At 41.3% G+C, this 16778-nt stretch overlaps 1 protein-coding gene across 8 annotated transcripts in view; it reads right to left on the bottom strand.

The window, feature by feature from the left end:
* Positions 1–1699: 1699 nt before the first annotated feature.
* chl1b (cell adhesion molecule L1-like b) overlaps positions 1700–16778 on the bottom strand; it is a 43627-nt gene continuing 28548 nt past the window's right edge. For 2 of the 8 annotated variants that reach the window (XM_063474778.1, XM_063474779.1), the window contains 6 exons: positions 12426–12605; positions 11186–11215; positions 10342–10413; positions 7022–7153; positions 5993–6065; positions 1700–3542 (listed from right to left, as the gene is read on the bottom strand). In XM_063474778.1, coding sequence (XP_063330848.1) covers positions 3338–3542; positions 5993–6065; positions 7022–7153; positions 10342–10413; positions 11186–11215; positions 12426–12605 — 692 coding nt within the window. In that variant the 3' untranslated portion in view covers positions 1700–3337. Of the gene's footprint in view, positions 3543–5992; positions 6066–7021; positions 7154–7533; positions 7696–7812; positions 7921–9245; positions 10414–11185; positions 11216–12425; positions 12606–16778 lie in introns of those variants that run through there. The other 6 variants (XM_063474780.1, XM_063474782.1, XR_010093946.2 and 3 more) reach the window with 4 other exon arrangements.

The raw sequence follows: 16778 nt of genomic DNA, 5'->3' as shown, positions 1-16778 counted from the left end.
CTCATGTGCCTGCTAGGTTATTCATTACATCACCACCACTTTCCCATGCTGTCAATGTCAATACAGACATCTTTACTTTAGTCCAATCATCTTCTTGCCTGCCTTCTTTGAGCCAATCAGCCTCCACTCCACTCTGCATCTTTGTTGTCATTCTCCTTTTAGACTCTCAATCATGCAACCCACCTCCCTCCTCTAATCGCCACCTCACTAGGAGCTCCATCCAAGCCTGAATCTTCATCTTCACCAGCACTAGTGTCCAGACACCAGTGGGTCCTGCTGTAAATCCTATCACCGCTGGGACTTCGTATAGGTATGATGGGTCATCGGAGTCGAATCGTCAAGTATGTTGATTAACTGCTCTATCTCAATAAACCATGTTCGGTTTTTCCGAGTGACCTCTCCTTATTGAAATTCATAATTAAGAGGTTGTTCTCAAAGCTCTTTGAAAAGCTTTCATTTGATCCAAAATAGTGCAGTGAGAGCATTAACTGGCGTGCAAAAAGAGACCAGATTTAGCATTGCTTTATTGTCTCCTTGTTAAATCCAGAACTACATTTAAAATCCGCCTTCTCACATGCAAAATCTTAAATAATATGGGCGTGTCATATCTTGAAGTACTTAATTATCCAAACAGAGAGTTTTGCTCTCAGACTGCAAACTTAGTTTTCAAAAGTGGACTGGGAGGTCTGGTATGGAACCTGTCGTAATAGCTGTGTGGCTGACATGCATCCAGTCTGGATTCAGGAGATAGAAACCCTCTCTAGACTCAAACTTTACTTTTAGATTAAGCTTATAGTTGGATCAGGCAATCCTGAGACATCCCATAGTTATGCTGCAACCTGTTGTGGCAGACTGGTTCTGCTGGAGGTTTCTCTATGTTAAGAGGGAGTTTTTCTTTCCCACTGTTGCCAAGAACCTACTCATTGGAGGGTTGCATGATTGTTGGGGTTTCCTTCTAATATTGTAGCTTGTGCAAGTTACCTTAGAATATAAAGCCTCCTGGAGGTGGCTGTTGTTGTAAATTAGTGCCATATAACTATAATGGAACTGCAGTGAATTGAAATTGAATTCTTTTAGTCATGTCCCCACCAGTGAATGAGTAAATTAGCATTTGTGTGTCGCATAAACTTGTGAAAAACCTTCAATGTTGCACCAAGCTGATAGATTCCAAGTGTTTGTAGCCTACAGTGTTTTGGTAAGTAATTTCTCTAATAGGAATTTCTGTTTTTCACTAGCTGTGATGCAATTCGCCTTTCTCTCCAGAGAGCAGTGTTCTTCTGTTGCACAATTAAGCTCTGTAAGTAGCTCACCCAACATTGATTGCGTGTGTACAGACACATCCAGCTGTTCATATTGTTTCCAGAGTCGAGGACCTTCAGGAAGGCTACCAAAGGGTCCATTACCAACACCTGAAGGTCGCACGTGTGAAAACCGCAGCCGCTCAGTGAGTATTTGAGGCAGATGCGAGCCACACAGTGAGAGTCCTCACACTGACACTCTCCACTCCCTGCTATCAACCATCAGACATGATTACAGCTCCCGCTTCTTGATCCAGTGCCTGGCTGAGCCCACTGCTTTGATTTCTTGAGATTCTCTCCTACAGCCGAAGTAATCTAACAAGATGCTCGACTCAGACAGAGACTTGACCCTGGCGTGGTATTTGTTAAAGTCATGCTACAAATGGGAACAATTTGTCAGACATCTTTTACTTTATTCAGATTGAATGAGGACATTTCACAAGGTAGTGTTTTCTCTCAACTCATATTTTACTGATGGCTGGAGGTAAAGGCAGAGACTTCAGTCAGGAATTCGTCCACGGGGACCTACAAATAGTACCGCGGGTAGCGAAAACATTAATAATCTCCTGCCAGTGATGGCTCCGACCAGACAGACAGTCAGACTATTACCCAGATGTAGGAAAGTAAAGCAATTTAATAACATTGAAAAACACCAATTAACATTTATAACATGCAATGCAATGAGTGAACTTTTACAAAACACTGCAGTTTTCCCGATCAGGTTGCTAATGTTAATGCTGAACAACAGAAGTGATTCTGTTTTGGAGTGGCAGCATACTCAAAGTAGGGCTTAACAAAACCAATATAACACTTCACTATAGCACACTGAATTAGCGGTGCAGGTGGATGGCAAATATTAAAACCACACTGAGTAATCTGATTGACAAAAAAGAAGCCTGTAATCCATTGCAGGTACTTCTGACAGTGACATAGCGATGCCACAGCTTCGATTTGCAGGCTACAAATGAAAAAAAAACAAAACCTTAGCTTTTGTTGATATTTTTATATCATCATTAAAAAATAATTGACATTGTATTACTAATTTAATAAAATAGCAATGTAAAAAGGAACAGGCCCTCACTAATGAAAAGATCAACACATCCTTCATGTTTGTACCATATTGCATTCCTAAGTTTTTCTTTGTATGCTAGGGCTACTTCTTTCCCCTATCTCAGCTTTATTTTTAACAACCTGACAATAAATTGTATTGATCTGCTCATTCTTGGTTTGTAAAACTCAACACACTGGTGGTTAAATCCAATTTAATCAAGACTGGGTTATGCGTATAGTTATTTAATGATATCAACCTGTAATAGATTACATTTCTGAAACTTTTTACCCCAAATCTGCTGAAGCACCGCTTGGCTGTTACAGTAAATGTGTGATTTAAACTAACAGCTCAAATGTTTCTAAACAAGGTACAACTAAATAATATATCCTAACATCACAAGGAGATTCAGGAGCAGGAAGTGGTCTTTATAATATGCAATGATATGTGAACTGTCTTATTATTCTGTCAGGTATAAAACCACTGGAAAAAAATAAGTTAATAAGCAAACCTTTATACACATCTTACATCATATTCAATGAATCCATTTCAAATATAAAAGGTCAGTAATATACGTTCCAATTGAAAAATATCAACTTGATATCCCCACTTTATCTGCGGCCTGCTGCAAGGTGACACCAGAGGCGAAGCTGCATATAACGATGCACAGCGAAGAGGGGAGTACAAAGAGTACTGCAGCTGAAGGAAAGGAAATAAAAACAAAGCCCTCTAAAATTTTGAGTAATAATAATTATAAAAAAAGACACTCCACACATACAATGTACACTATATATACACTGTATTTAGTAATGGTCATTCTGTTGCAACTTAACAAAACAGAGCTGTATAAAATGAGAATGGCAGTGTGCACTTGGCAACGACACATTACGTTTGACACAGAACTTGCGCTCCGCATGAATAATGTCTGTTTCCTGTTTTTCTTTTTTTGTTCCGACAGCTTTCGTGGAAACTGGATGGCCCGTTCTGCTCCTCATGCCGGGGTCTGAATGGTGGCTTTGATCTCAGCGGACGCCCTCTTCTCCTTTCGCCCGGCGTACTCGCCGATAAAGGAGCCGTCTTCGTTGAACTGAGCGTCCTCGTCGCCGTAGTCCACCAGGCTGTCCCCGCTTTCCACCGCTTTGATCTCCCTGCTCAGTGAGTGTTGGCTGCCCTTCAGTGGCTTCTCGTCGTTGTCGCTGTGAGAGAAGCACAGTGGATTTAGAAGCACCTCATTTCACCCATGGCTTCACTCTGTAGCTTATTGGAGAGGACGGGGCTGCTGCCTCTACAGTGAGCCTCTGTGATTGACATTATCCTTTACCTCTGGTTGACCAATGGGTTATAATCACAAAGATGCACATGTTGAAACAAAATTAAAAACATGAGCATACGCGCCTCATTTGATCAAGTGCCAACTGGAGAGCAAGTGAGATATTAAGAGGTACATTAAACTGGTGCTGGTGAGGCTACACACATGCTGTGGTCTTGTAATGCAAGACAACAGTGAAACGATTACAAAGGATGTACTGTGTAATATTGTCATGGGAATTCTGGTGACATTAGAGCTTTTGACATCAACTACAGGAGCACGGTGGACCAGCTAGCTTTTCATAAATTCAACCATAGCCTGATACTAAAGCAAAAGTGGAGATTATGGAAGCAACTCCTTAACCAAACTTCATGAAACGTGATTGGCCAAATGAAGAAGCCATTACATTTTTGGGATAGGATAGAGCATTAGATTTAGCAGAGGATGTGAATAGTTTCTGAGAGCAGAAAATGATAGATATGCTCAATAAATATAGATGTTGAGACAAAAACCGATGACTTTTAGCTCAGTAAAGTGAATAGCAGCCACCTTATTAAACACTTGAAGCTTTGGTTGGGGCCATTTTCTGTCTGTCCTAGATTACAGTGACGTGATTTACAGCAGAGAGCAGACTTGGCACTCAGTGACTGTTGAGTAGAAATCAATGGGAGTATTCTAAAATGCCTCCGCCATCAAAGAGCCAATCACCAGCCAAACTGGGAAACATTAGAGTCATGCTGCTGCACTGTTGCATACGCTCAGCTGAAGTACAGTTCAGTGGTGCCAGGGAGATTTAGTCTTTATCATCCAAGTCTGTTTTTTATCATTGAAAGGATCCAGGTTAGGTTTACTTCATCAATCAAGTTTGGGCTCTTTCTCCATTTATTTAGATGGACCTCCAAAATAATTGTCCACATAACAGGCATTGCCAATACATGCTTTTAAAGGAGCGTTGCTTATAGACATGCTCAACTTGAGTCCCTTTTTATCCTTTATTATTTATAGTCTTCATCATTGCATCTTCCATGAAAACGTTGGGTAATCAAAGATGTGACAGACGTGTTACTGTTTATCTGTAAGATTCTCATTGCTTCTGTGCTAAACCGGCGCACTGGGCCACTCAGCTGCTTTCAGCGTCTGCTCTGACCACCTGGGACACACTGCACTCTAAAAATGAATTTATCACAAATTAATAATCACAAACCACCGAATGTTTGCACCTGTATCATTCGTGTCCTTGTTTCCTTCACTCATAGAGTTTTGTGTTGTTGGGTTATTTTTTTTAAATCATTTGTACCTGTTCCATTTAAACTGCTGTTCAGCACCAATCTTTCCATAATGAAATAAATTAATATCTCATTATTAACACTCACCCACATCTGAGATTATATATTGTGGTTACTGACCTCATTATTTCCTGCCGGAGGCCAGTGCCTTTCTGTAGTCTTGTGGTCACTGTGAGGTTGAAGGTTAACTAGCACTTAATTTAGCTGAGCAGTACCTGCTTCAGCTTTGACTCAAACTGTGTGCTAAGCTAACAGTTTCTTTATTTTTCACTCCAAACTGTTGTATTAATCTTCTCATCTAAGTCCCTGCAAGAAAGTAAACTAGCACATTTCTAGTTTATTCTTTGGACTAGTTAAGTAAACACAGCCAATCAGTGAAAAGCCGGGCCACCTAGCTCCTGAAGCGAACATGACAAAGTCTAAATGCTGTCACACTGAGCCACTTTTGACTTCATCATATCAGCATTTGTTGTGCTGTGCAGATCCCACTGATTGGAGAATTACACTGGGACTCATACTGCGTTAGACTGTTATGAATTGGACCACTAAAGGATTAATGAAACGTGCCCTGATATTACTGCCCTGGAGATGAGCTGCTTTCAATTACACTGATTGGTTTTAGTGTCCTGCTGTGTGCCGGGCAGCTCGCGTTTAACTCCATCCGGACAGAAAATGGCAACTTGTGAACGGTGCCGTGGCTCCCTTTATGATGCAATCTGTCACAACACACCAACACAACACCGTATCTACGATCACAACCTCCTATGAAGGGATGCTACTACTCTGACAACATTGACGTGTAAACAGCTTACTGCTGTTTATCACATACTTTCCAGTTACTCAGTCCATCAAATTTCTTCAGCTGAAGAAGTGTGAGGCTCCATGGGAACCTCACGCGTGCTGGGGTGTCTTTTCAGTGAGAGGAAAAGTCCAAAAAAAACATTACTGAGAGGAGAAGATGGATAAGACCGCTAATACAGGAGAAATTCGTTGGCAGTTGCGCGTGAACTGCAGCGAGGTGGTGAAACGGCGCTCTGAGGGTGATGCTTACCTGTATTCACAGAATGTGTCGTCATTCATGCCCTGAGACTCCACGTCTGGGTGAAGGTCTTCTTTTTCTTTTACTGCTCACAAAATAAAGAGGAGATATCAGCCATTTCCTCAAGAGATGACTGCCAATGAAGATGACTGCCAGTGAAGATCACTGCGTCCCCCGACTGTTAACACTATCTGAATAAGTTTGAGTGTCAGTCCCTAATTCCCCACACTTACTCACCAATGATCAATGCAAGCTTTAGATAAGCTTACGAAATTTTGCTTTTATATATATATATATTTATATATATATATATTTATATATATATATATATATTTATTTATTTATTGGGGGTCTTTTTTTCCTTAAAGAGGAAAAAATGAAGCTTCGGTTTATGTTTTTAAATCTAAATGTTTTCCTTTTGCGAAGCAAAAGAAAAAGGGAGAAGGAAAAAAAAGCACATGGCTCAGGCAAATGAAAGAAAAGGTTGTCGCTAATGAGAACTTAATGAGGAAACAAAGGACAGAGCTGCATCTCGCTCTTTATTTCTGCTGACGAGTGAAACGATCGCTGGCCAGACGACAAACCTGAAGGCCATTAGCCGTGAATAATAAAGCTGATAAGGACTCTCGTGTCCCCAGTAGGAGGACTAGTGCTGAGATACCACAGAGCTTCTGTCACTATTCACTATGCAGCCTGCTCATGTGCAGCATTTGCATTTTGTCTCGCTGTGGGCTCTGCACTTTGTTTAGATTGTTGGCTGGAAAAATAATGCAAAATTCAAATGCTGGTCATACAGTACAAATGCTTATTTTCCTTTCAATTCAGCAGCCTATTTTATGTATAAATTTGCATTATAATGGCCGGGGAAACAAAAAAAAAGGGGAAAACTATCATCATACATATTCCGGTAATGGCTTCTGGGATGATTGATCATTTTTTTCATGTCAACAAACAACAAAATGGAACTATAATGATGCTCTGAGCAGCAATTAGTATTCAAGCAAGGTGATGAGCATGTGTGCTTGTAAAGTGAGGACCTACCGGAATACTTCCCTCCTTTATTTCTGTTGACAAAGCAGGCGATCAACACAATGAGTGTGAGGAGAGCAATGGCGCACATCAGCCCGATAAACCAGCCCTTGGTAGATATTCCTCCGTGAATGCTGGCCAGACCTGAGGAGAACAATATTGGGTGACTTTGACTCGCCTTGGCCTTTTCATCAGGACACTTGATTGAATGTTTACATCGACGGAGCCTATCTGATGCAAAGGCAGGAGGCGGCAGGGCGCTCCGCTGATGGAAACGCTCCAATATTAATATTAAACAGCTAATCCTGCTTGTCTAATTAATCAAGTAAGGAACGCTGTACAAATGTAATTCCTTCTTAGTGAGCCAAATTAAATCCTCGTGACACCGTAAAGGACCACACATCGCAGCCTGAGTCACCGTTCAAGGACACGCGAGTTGCACCTGTTCTTTTTTTCTTTAAAAGGGAGGTAAATTAGTTCTGCTTTTTTTATACTTTAAGCCATTTTTTTGTCCCCTTCCTCACCTGTTGGACCTGTAGTGATAACATCTTCAAATATACTAGAATTATAAACCCGGCTGTTAGGAATAAGGCGCACAGTGTACTCAGTCTCAGGTTCAAGGCCGTCAATGATGTGGAAAGTCTTAGATGTGTTTAAGGCCTCTGTTATCTTCCAGTGACCCTCACCTGTGCAGAGGGGTGAATGAATCAACAGTGTGTCAGGGCGAAAAGACACAAAGATGCAGATATTTAACCTACTGTTTCATTCTACTCTACTCAGAAACCAACAGAGACTGAGCTTACGGTTGTTCATATATGTGATATAAAACTCAGCATGCTCTCCTCCGGATCTCCAGCTGATATTTGCAGAGCTGTCGCTAACAGCAGAGCTAACATTAAACAGGGTCGGGACTGACGGGGGGATAAGACGAGATGAGGAAAAGAAATGGAGAAATGGCAGAGAAGGGTTAGTAGAGGACAAAGCAGATCAAAGTGTTAGCAATCGTGTGTGTTTACAGGATAAAGGATGCTTTCTAAGGAAGAGGCAAGCGTGCTCCTTCCTAACACTATTGTAAGGAGGCATCAATTACGTCTGACAGAAGGGGACGTTGGGTCACTCTCACAACAGGGCAAGAGTAATGTGGATAGGGAAATGGAACCACAGGTGGAGCCTGCAAAGCTGAATGGCAATCTACTAAAACCTGAAGAGCGATTTAACACCACAGACTGCTGCATGATGGACATTTCACACAAGCAGAAATGAATGAAACATGGGAATGAAGTTACCCCTACAACATGTTAATAAGACACTTTTTTCCCTGTGATTTATTATGGTTATTTTACATTCCTGGAAGTTTTAAAGTGTTAAAACAGTTTTTGGCCAAACCGGATTTCATCAAATGGGGAAACGAACAAACAAACAATCCCAGAAGCTGAAGCCAGACAATGTTGGGCATTTTTCTAGGTAACTCAAGGTAAAGTGCGAATTATTAGAAACTCAACAAGCAGAAAAGCTTTTGAATGAAAAAATATTTCAGTGTAATTTAATTTAGTGAACTGATCAATTCACAAAGTTTTCAGATTAATAATTAGCTTAAACAAATCTAGTTTTTATAGCTCTCTTCCTGTTAAAGGGGAGTTCTTCCTCTCCACAGTCGCCAAGTGCATGCACATAGAGCAGCGGTCCCCAATCCCCGGGCCACGGAGCGGTACCGGTCCGTGAGTCGTTTGGTACCGGGCCGCGAGAGTTGAGGCTCGGGTGTGAAATTTATGGTTTTCAGGGTTTTTACCGTTAACTCGGTTTCCGAGTCTGGGTCTTTTCCCGTGTTGTAGTTGTGTGTCTTATTTTGGGCAGAGAGGAAATGCTCCTCCTGAAATGTTGCTGGGGCATTTCAGGAGGACGCTGCTAATAAAGTTACACAATTACACAGTAAATTCACATTTATTATTATATTTACAAAATACCACAGTTTTTGTCTTGATCGTATCATTTTATTTTATTGTAATTATCCACGACACCTTAAAGGCTGGTCCGTGAAAATATTGTCTGACATTAAACCGGTCCGTGGCACAAAAAAGGTTGGGGACCGCTGCTGTAGAGGATCATTGGGGTTCTTTCTATAATATCGCAGGATACAGTGCCTTGAAATGGCACCTCTGAATTGGTGCTATTTAAATAAAACTTCAGTGGAAAATTAACATTTTGTGTGTTCTAGCTTCATCTACCTCAGACATACCTATCAAGGTGATTTTATCCTTCTCATCCTCAAACAGAGAAAGAGGGAAAAAACAGTAATTTTGTAATTGATGAGCATGATTAGTATGGGAAACGTGTGCTTCGACAGCAGCTGTCTAAGCTAGTCAACAAAGCACAATCCACTTCATTTCACCACAGCAAACATGCAAATCTTCATCTGTGCCTCAAGCTCAGGTGCTTTATTTGCTCAGGTGATAATTCAGTTCACAAGAACACCTGTGTCTGGGCTGTCCATCCCAACAACTGCAAATGACACTCTCTGACTAATGTTGATGGATTAGTCACCAGCTATAGCAATTCTAGTCATTGCAAGTGTGTGATGACTTCGACTGACATAGACAATCTGAGTTAAAAATATCCAGAGGCTTGCTGCCGTGTTTTGTCACCATGTTCCTCAGCTTGCTATTACCTTCTGCAGAAAGCAGCTGCTCACCCAGCAGGGAACGAATGCCCTGGAAGATACCCATTCAAAGTCAGAAATCTTTTTTTTTTTTTTTAATAAGGAGAGACCAGAAAATATTCTGATACAGGAGCTTTCAACAACTTCCACTTCCACTTATCCACTTATCTCAGTGTCCTGTAAATATCACCCTCCCAGTATGAGCTCATACTTCTCTGCATGGCTCAGGAGGATGTTTCTCTTTGCTGTTTTCTCTCTGTCCCCGGACCTCTTCTTGTCCCAGAGCTGTGTTGCTGTTTACCCAGTTGAAGATTACATGGAAATGTCAGGTGACTGCTGGGTCAATACACTGCCACACAGAGGGCTGAATGGGGCCCAACAAATCAATCACTTACAATTAGACATATTTGTCCTGTTCAAGTGACTGCACTCCACTGCCACACTGTGGGATCGGGATATAGATCTAGTATGCTAGATTTCCCGGTGGTGTAGCAGAGAAATGAAAGCTTACAGTACAATATGGCTGCCATTTTACATCATAAACTAGTTGAAAAAAAATGCCTGAAGATGCTATCACATTATAATAGTCAATGCTCCTCTGCATTTATTCCTCAGCCTTTGCTGTCGATGCTGTGCAGTTAAGGCTTTGCTGTGTCAGAAAGTGCTGTGGCTCTACCTATGGTGGAACGAGTGGGTTTGGTCACAGGGGACTTTGGAGTGCTTGGAGGTGAGGGGGAAGCTGACTTGCCTGAAAAGAAAAGACAGACCTTGTGGTTATCAATTGGGGTAAGGGCTTGAGGTGCTATCGTCTACTGTTAGCATGCATGCTGTTGTTAAGTACACTCTAAAATTAGTGACTATGCAATCTGAAACACGATCTAGAGTTTCAAAACTGTATTTCACACTTCTGAGATGTGCCTTTTCATTTTTACTCCAATCCAAAAAAAGAAAGAAGAAGGGACGAGCCTGTGGCGTGTCTGATGCTCTTAAGGCATCATTTATTACCCCAGCTTGTTGCACCAAGCCTGCCGTTGCTAGGAGAAAAGTCAATATTCGTTTACAGCTGCTAATGAGCCAAGATTAATATGAATTTATAATTAGGTTACTCATTACCAATTGTTATTAGAGAGGAAGCCGCAAAACTTTATCTAAGAAGAAGTTGACGTTTTTCTAATGAAAGGAGGCATCAGAGTGCTCTCTGCTGATGGCAAGGGCAAACAGCAGACAAGGTCAATTATGTGCAGAGAGGCTGAGTGTTTAGGGCTGCTAAATTCTGCATAGGACAAATAAAAAGTGTCCAAATGTTTGACAGTCAAGTCCCGATGATTTATTCAGCCCTACAGCAGCTACACACATCCATATTTCTAAACCTAAAAGCATGCAAGCACTACTAAAAAACAAAATGGTGAGCATGTCATACTAACATGAAAGTTATTCTATCACTATTTCAGAGCAGTTTGATGCTCTCTATATGTGTACATATGACATGCCACAGTTGCTGCATAAACAGATCTACATACTGAGGCCAACAGCAGGAGCCAAAATGGAAGCTGCAGAAAAGAAAAAAAAGAAAAAAGACAGAAGGGACAAGCATTGCATGGCTAAGCAGACGTCCACATTCACATGCACATTTATAATACACACTGCATGATCAAAGCTACATCTCAAAGCAATGCACTATTTTAGTGGCATATGTGAAAGCAAGCAGAAGACCATTAAGACAAATCCTCACACACACACGTATGCACACAGTGATGGAGGTGTTACCACAAATAGCTTTCATGCGCAGACCTTGAACCTCTCCCCCGCGCATGTAATAGTCTAACAAAATTGCAACTCAATACATATAAAATGAGCCATTCTTCCTGTAATCATTTCTCTGCCGTTGTTTTTCCCACCATGCAAATAAACAACCCCTAAGAGCCAATTAAGTGTCTTTCTGTGATTGTGAGGATTCTTACAGTAAACAATAAGTAATCGCTTGCATATTAAGCACCTGTGCTGCACTTCAAAGTTGAGAGAGCTGCTTTTACATAACACAGCCTGAGTGACATACTACATTCATTTTCTTGTGCATTTGTATTGAAAGAGCCACCTGCTTATTTCTTATGGCTACAGCGCATTTAGTGACACTTGCAAAAAGCTTCCTGCTTCAATCACTCGTACCACCGACCACAATCACAGGAGCTTGGCTTGAGTTTGAGCCAGATGAAGTATGGTGTGTGGACCTCGACTAATGATATGTAATTAAAAGGCAAAGATTACATGTTACAAGCTGGCTTATTATGATGACTTACCCAGCAACTCTTTCATGATTGCACAATTCAGTAATAAAAGCTTCAGTTTCCTTTCTGCTCAAAGCAATTTTCTTTCTTAGCTGATTGTTTCATAGATCACGCTCTCTGTCCAATCAATAAGCACTTGCTCTCTCATGACAGTGACAAATGAAAACCTCCACTGCAGCCATATGAAATTGTTTATCCACAAAAATTACTTACATGGAGATATGAAAAGCTTGGCTGCTCAGGCTTATATCATATTGCACTAGTTCAATGCCACTTCAAAATGGTAAAATGACTCTGTCACCTGCTTTGCTTAGCCTCGGTTCACCCGAGCAAATTGTGCTCCTCAGAGCTCGTCCGCATTCCCATTGTTCCCCCACTGAGAAAGCGCCACGCTCTACCAGCCACACGCCCACGCAAGCTTATCCGGACACATAAAGCCCGATCGGCTCGGCTTTCCGGACCTTCAATCACTCACTTGTTTCCAGGGTGGTGGTGCACTCGTCGCTGACGTCAGGCCCGCAGCCCACCGTGGTACAGGAGCACAGGTAGAACTTGTATTTACTCAAAGGCTCCAAGTCACGCAGGATCCACGTGGTGGTCTCAGGTTTGCTAATGTCTACTGTCTGCAGTGGTCCCACTTCTTCTGTGTCATTGACTAGAAGTAAGGCAAGGAAAAAAAAATACGTAAATGTAAGTATTTTGTCACAGTCACCTAACAGAAGGCAAAGGAACAACAAGGGAAAAACTCTTATACTTACACTGCATTACGTACAGTGTAAAATAACAGGATTGTCTGCACCTACAGTGTATTAAGCATAGCCTCTATATAAAATACAGACTTAGCCACTGTGACTTCACCCACTGGCTAGAGAAGTCCTGTTGTGAAGCCTAACATTGCTGTCTTGCTGCTGATGATCACGTGGATATTCTCAACGAGAAACCGTTCCTATGGTAGTTATTTTAGGGTGTTTTCACACCTGTGGTGTTCAAGTTCATTTAACTTGGATTCTGGTTCATTTTACACCTTGGTGTGGTTCATTTGTGCAGATGTGAATACAGTAATCAAGACACTTTGGACGAGTTGGTCCAGAGCAGTTTGTTTATGACGTGAACGTGATCTGACCTCAATCCGACCCAATTACCAGGAGTACATTGCAGGGTCAAGGTAAAAAACGTGCCGTAGCTATCCACGCTTTATATTCAGGAATGCAGCAGAGCACCACAGATGTACAAAGGTCAGTACAGACTAGCAACTAGCCGCAAGAGGAATTTTCTTGCTCATTTTAAATTCATACACAGTAAGGATCATACAATGTAACTATGCAGAATCTTCATATTCAATACATATACCATAGTAAGAACACTTGTTTCACAGATTTCAGTCCCTTGAAAACACAGCTTCCTTACCCTAGTTTGTTTTTACATTTGAAAAGGTGTTTTTACTTGACAGGCTGCATACGTTATATTAGTACTCACACATTGTTTTTTCCCCATCTCCAAAAGGTGTCAGCAATTAATTCTGCTGGAAGTACTTGTGCACGCTGTATACAGCCTGACGAAACTCAAAGAAGTTTGTGTCTTAGTGACAACATATTTGTTTAACTGCTTTATTTTTCGGATCTACTGATGTGACCACACATGAACATGCATCTAAGCCTCCACATTAGAAAACCATTCTTTCCAGCTTTTCTTAAAATATAATGTCTATACTAAAAATAATTCTGGTCATGATAGTTTATCCATACATATAGAATTTTGATTTCTTTAATTTTGACATGATTGATATCATAATGTCGTTACCTTCTTATCCCATACTCTGCTCTTCCTTGTATCCAATGCCTTTTTGTTCTTCTATTTTTTTTTTTTTTTTTTTACTTTTGACTGAATGACTCCAGTATTTTGACACACAGTGAAATGTTTGACTGTGCCTTGTTTTTGGGGAACTCTCTAGTGGCCTTTCAAAATACTTCCAACTGACAATCACGGGACATTTCAGCACTGCCAAAAAAAAAAAAGAAAAAGCAAATGTCACTTGTCATTTTGGCTTGCACATTTCCTGTTTGGGCTTTAAAAAAGAGGCAACTTGTTCTTTGCTTTTTCAGGATTAATCTCTCTATAAAACATTATCTCCGTTAACAAAAAAAAAAACCCTAAAACAAAATAAAAAAGAAAATTGTGCTCCACTAATTTATGGCTGCAATTTGTTTGAGTTTTTGGTGTGTGCTCTCTGCCTAAATTGTGATTGGATCTCATTTTTCACTACGTAAAGCAGCCCAGTAGGTAGGGAGGTGGCATTTATGTTCTTTGTGACAAAAACAAACACAGCAGGTGTTGAGGTGACCTTTGCTGTGAAAGAGGTGCCACGTCTCTCTGGTAGGAGGCAACAGAAACAATGACAAGAATGCATTGGTCTGCTTCTCTTATTTGCCTGGATGCCTCCCGCTGTTATCAGACATCCTGATTTGCTTTAGTTTTTGTTTTGTTTTTTGCTCAGTTTTATTTCCAGGGACAAAACCACTCGATTTTTAGTATATTATGCAATCAACTCTGGTACAAAAAAGAGGCCACAAGCATCATGTTTCCACCCTGCGGTGGCATTACTTTCTCACTTTTACGGCAAAACTCAGGCCTGACAGCTGGTCCGCATGATCTTATGGAGTGAACTGGCTGAGGGCTTCGGACTTTGGCGCTTCCACTAATGACAAACAACAATATTTCCAAATATTCTTCAGCCTAGCGGGCCAAACGCAGTTGGCCTTGAGGAGCGTGAAGCAAACCAAGACTCTCCAGCACTGAAATGTGACCTGACAGCAAGTGTGAGTTTAGCTCAAATGGGAGGAAAATAGACTGTGTTATAGCCAAGGTCATTTTTAACTCCCACTTGTGTCGATATAGCAGTTCAACGCAGTACAAACTTCACTGGAACGGTCTTAAGTGCTCAAAAATATGTGCCTATCTCAATCTGCATCACATATAATTGGAAATAAAGTGGATATTTTATGAAGCCTTGAGTGGATTTTCAGTGCATAACAGTGAAATGATCTGTGTACTCGGGATCAAAGACTTCAATGTGACAAAACAGGTTGAGTATGAGCCCTCATCGGTACTTTTATGACAATCTTATCTTTGCCTTGTCAAGCTCCCTGAGAGACAGTCAGACGGATTGTTTAGCCTGTACTGACATATGATGCCCCGGGCTTTAGAGCGGGTTAACAGCTCTTTAAGGCAATGTGACTATATGCCACCCACTCAAGTTATGAGGGTGACTTTACTCAGTCTTTACATTCATACAAGCTTTAAGTGATTCAGAAAAGAACTTGATAAAAACTTGTTACTGACTGCAGGTAGAGGGAAAATGTTTATGATTTCCACATCTCCTGGTGTGTGTCCCACACAACTAGATCTTATGTTTTTCCCCTGCCGACAGTTTATTTTTTCCATTTCAAATTTGCCAGTGGTACTGCAGTGGATCCAAGTAAGTGCAGAGCAGAGTTTGAGGTTGTTTGGCTGTGCAGTTTTCAGATTGGATATTTTAACAAAAAATTGTTATCAGTGTTTCCCCTAGAGTGGCAGCTGTCCAATCTGTGAGCAGGGGAGGAGGGGATCACGCACACACATAGACACACATAGACACACCTGCGGCCACGTAGTGAACAGGTACACACACACATGGACACATTCAGTGAGTGTATCCTTCAGGCTCTCCTCTTTTCATATCAGCAGCTTCATGATTACATACACGTGAAAGATTTAAGGGACATCTGTAAATTTGGGTTACTCTCCCTCTAAAGAGGAACTGCACTAGTTAAAGATAAAGTCACGAGCTGATATCACCATCGAAAGGCATTATCCTAAAAACGTGTTATTTCAAAGCAGGTTAGTTTAAGTGTTTTAAACCCAGCGTTGATCCGGCTTGCGTTAAACAGTGTGTTACAACGGGGCCTCTTGTGAAACCGGTGAAATGTGAAGCTATTAAAGGCTGCTGTGAAGACGGGCATAGTCTTAAACAGCTGCGCTGTAGCTTGAGATTCCACTTGTGTCACCGATGATACACTGACAGCTGGCTGCATTATCCTCAACGTTTTGCACATGACTTCCTTCAAGGGGACTTCAAAAAAAAAAAAAAAGTCACACTTCAAAGAGTCCATCAGCTTTATTGCTGTGGCACAATGAAAACGTCCTCTCCTGAAATACTGCGTGACGCCGGGTCCTTTTTTTGTGCTGCTGCCAAATCAAACTCAATTAGCCGGGAAATGCAGCACTAAGACGTTGTTGGAAGTTAGTCATTAGCTTCGTTATGACTTTTATTTAAGGACAGCACAGTGTGTGCACACGTGGGATGTGTTCAGGGATGATGTCCCCTGGGACAGAGCTACGCTGAGGACGTTTCCTGCAGACAGGATGGGGTCAGTAAAACCGGACCTTAACAGACTGTGACTCAGAGGCCTTGTTCAGCACTAGCCGAGCCGCGATCATGACACAGGCCAGTAGACACCACCCTGACATGGTTCCTATACACACACTCTGACCCCAGCCTTATTAGAGCAGAGCAGCGATTCTTCTTTCTGTGTACAGGATCATGGGTTAGACAATCACCACTTTCTTCTTTTCCCAAGAAACTGTTCAAGTACTGCACATACTTGTCTGCAGTGCAGTATTGTGTAGAGGAAAAGGTTTGAAACAGTTAAGCCGATATGCAGTCAGTGTTTTCAAATTGAAATAGATGGCCTGTTTGTTTTCTTTACACAGTACAAGCTGAGGGTAAACTCTATTAAACACAAGGTGAAAAACACATCATCTTCTCACAGCAATACAGAAACATCACCAT

The sequence above is a fragment of the Pelmatolapia mariae genome, linkage group LG5 (assembly GCF_036321145.2).
Source record: "Pelmatolapia mariae isolate MD_Pm_ZW linkage group LG5, Pm_UMD_F_2, whole genome shotgun sequence".
Lineage (NCBI taxonomy): Eukaryota > Metazoa > Chordata > Actinopteri > Cichliformes > Cichlidae > Pelmatolapia > Pelmatolapia mariae.
This window is presented reverse-complemented; position numbering and strand designations above follow the sequence as displayed.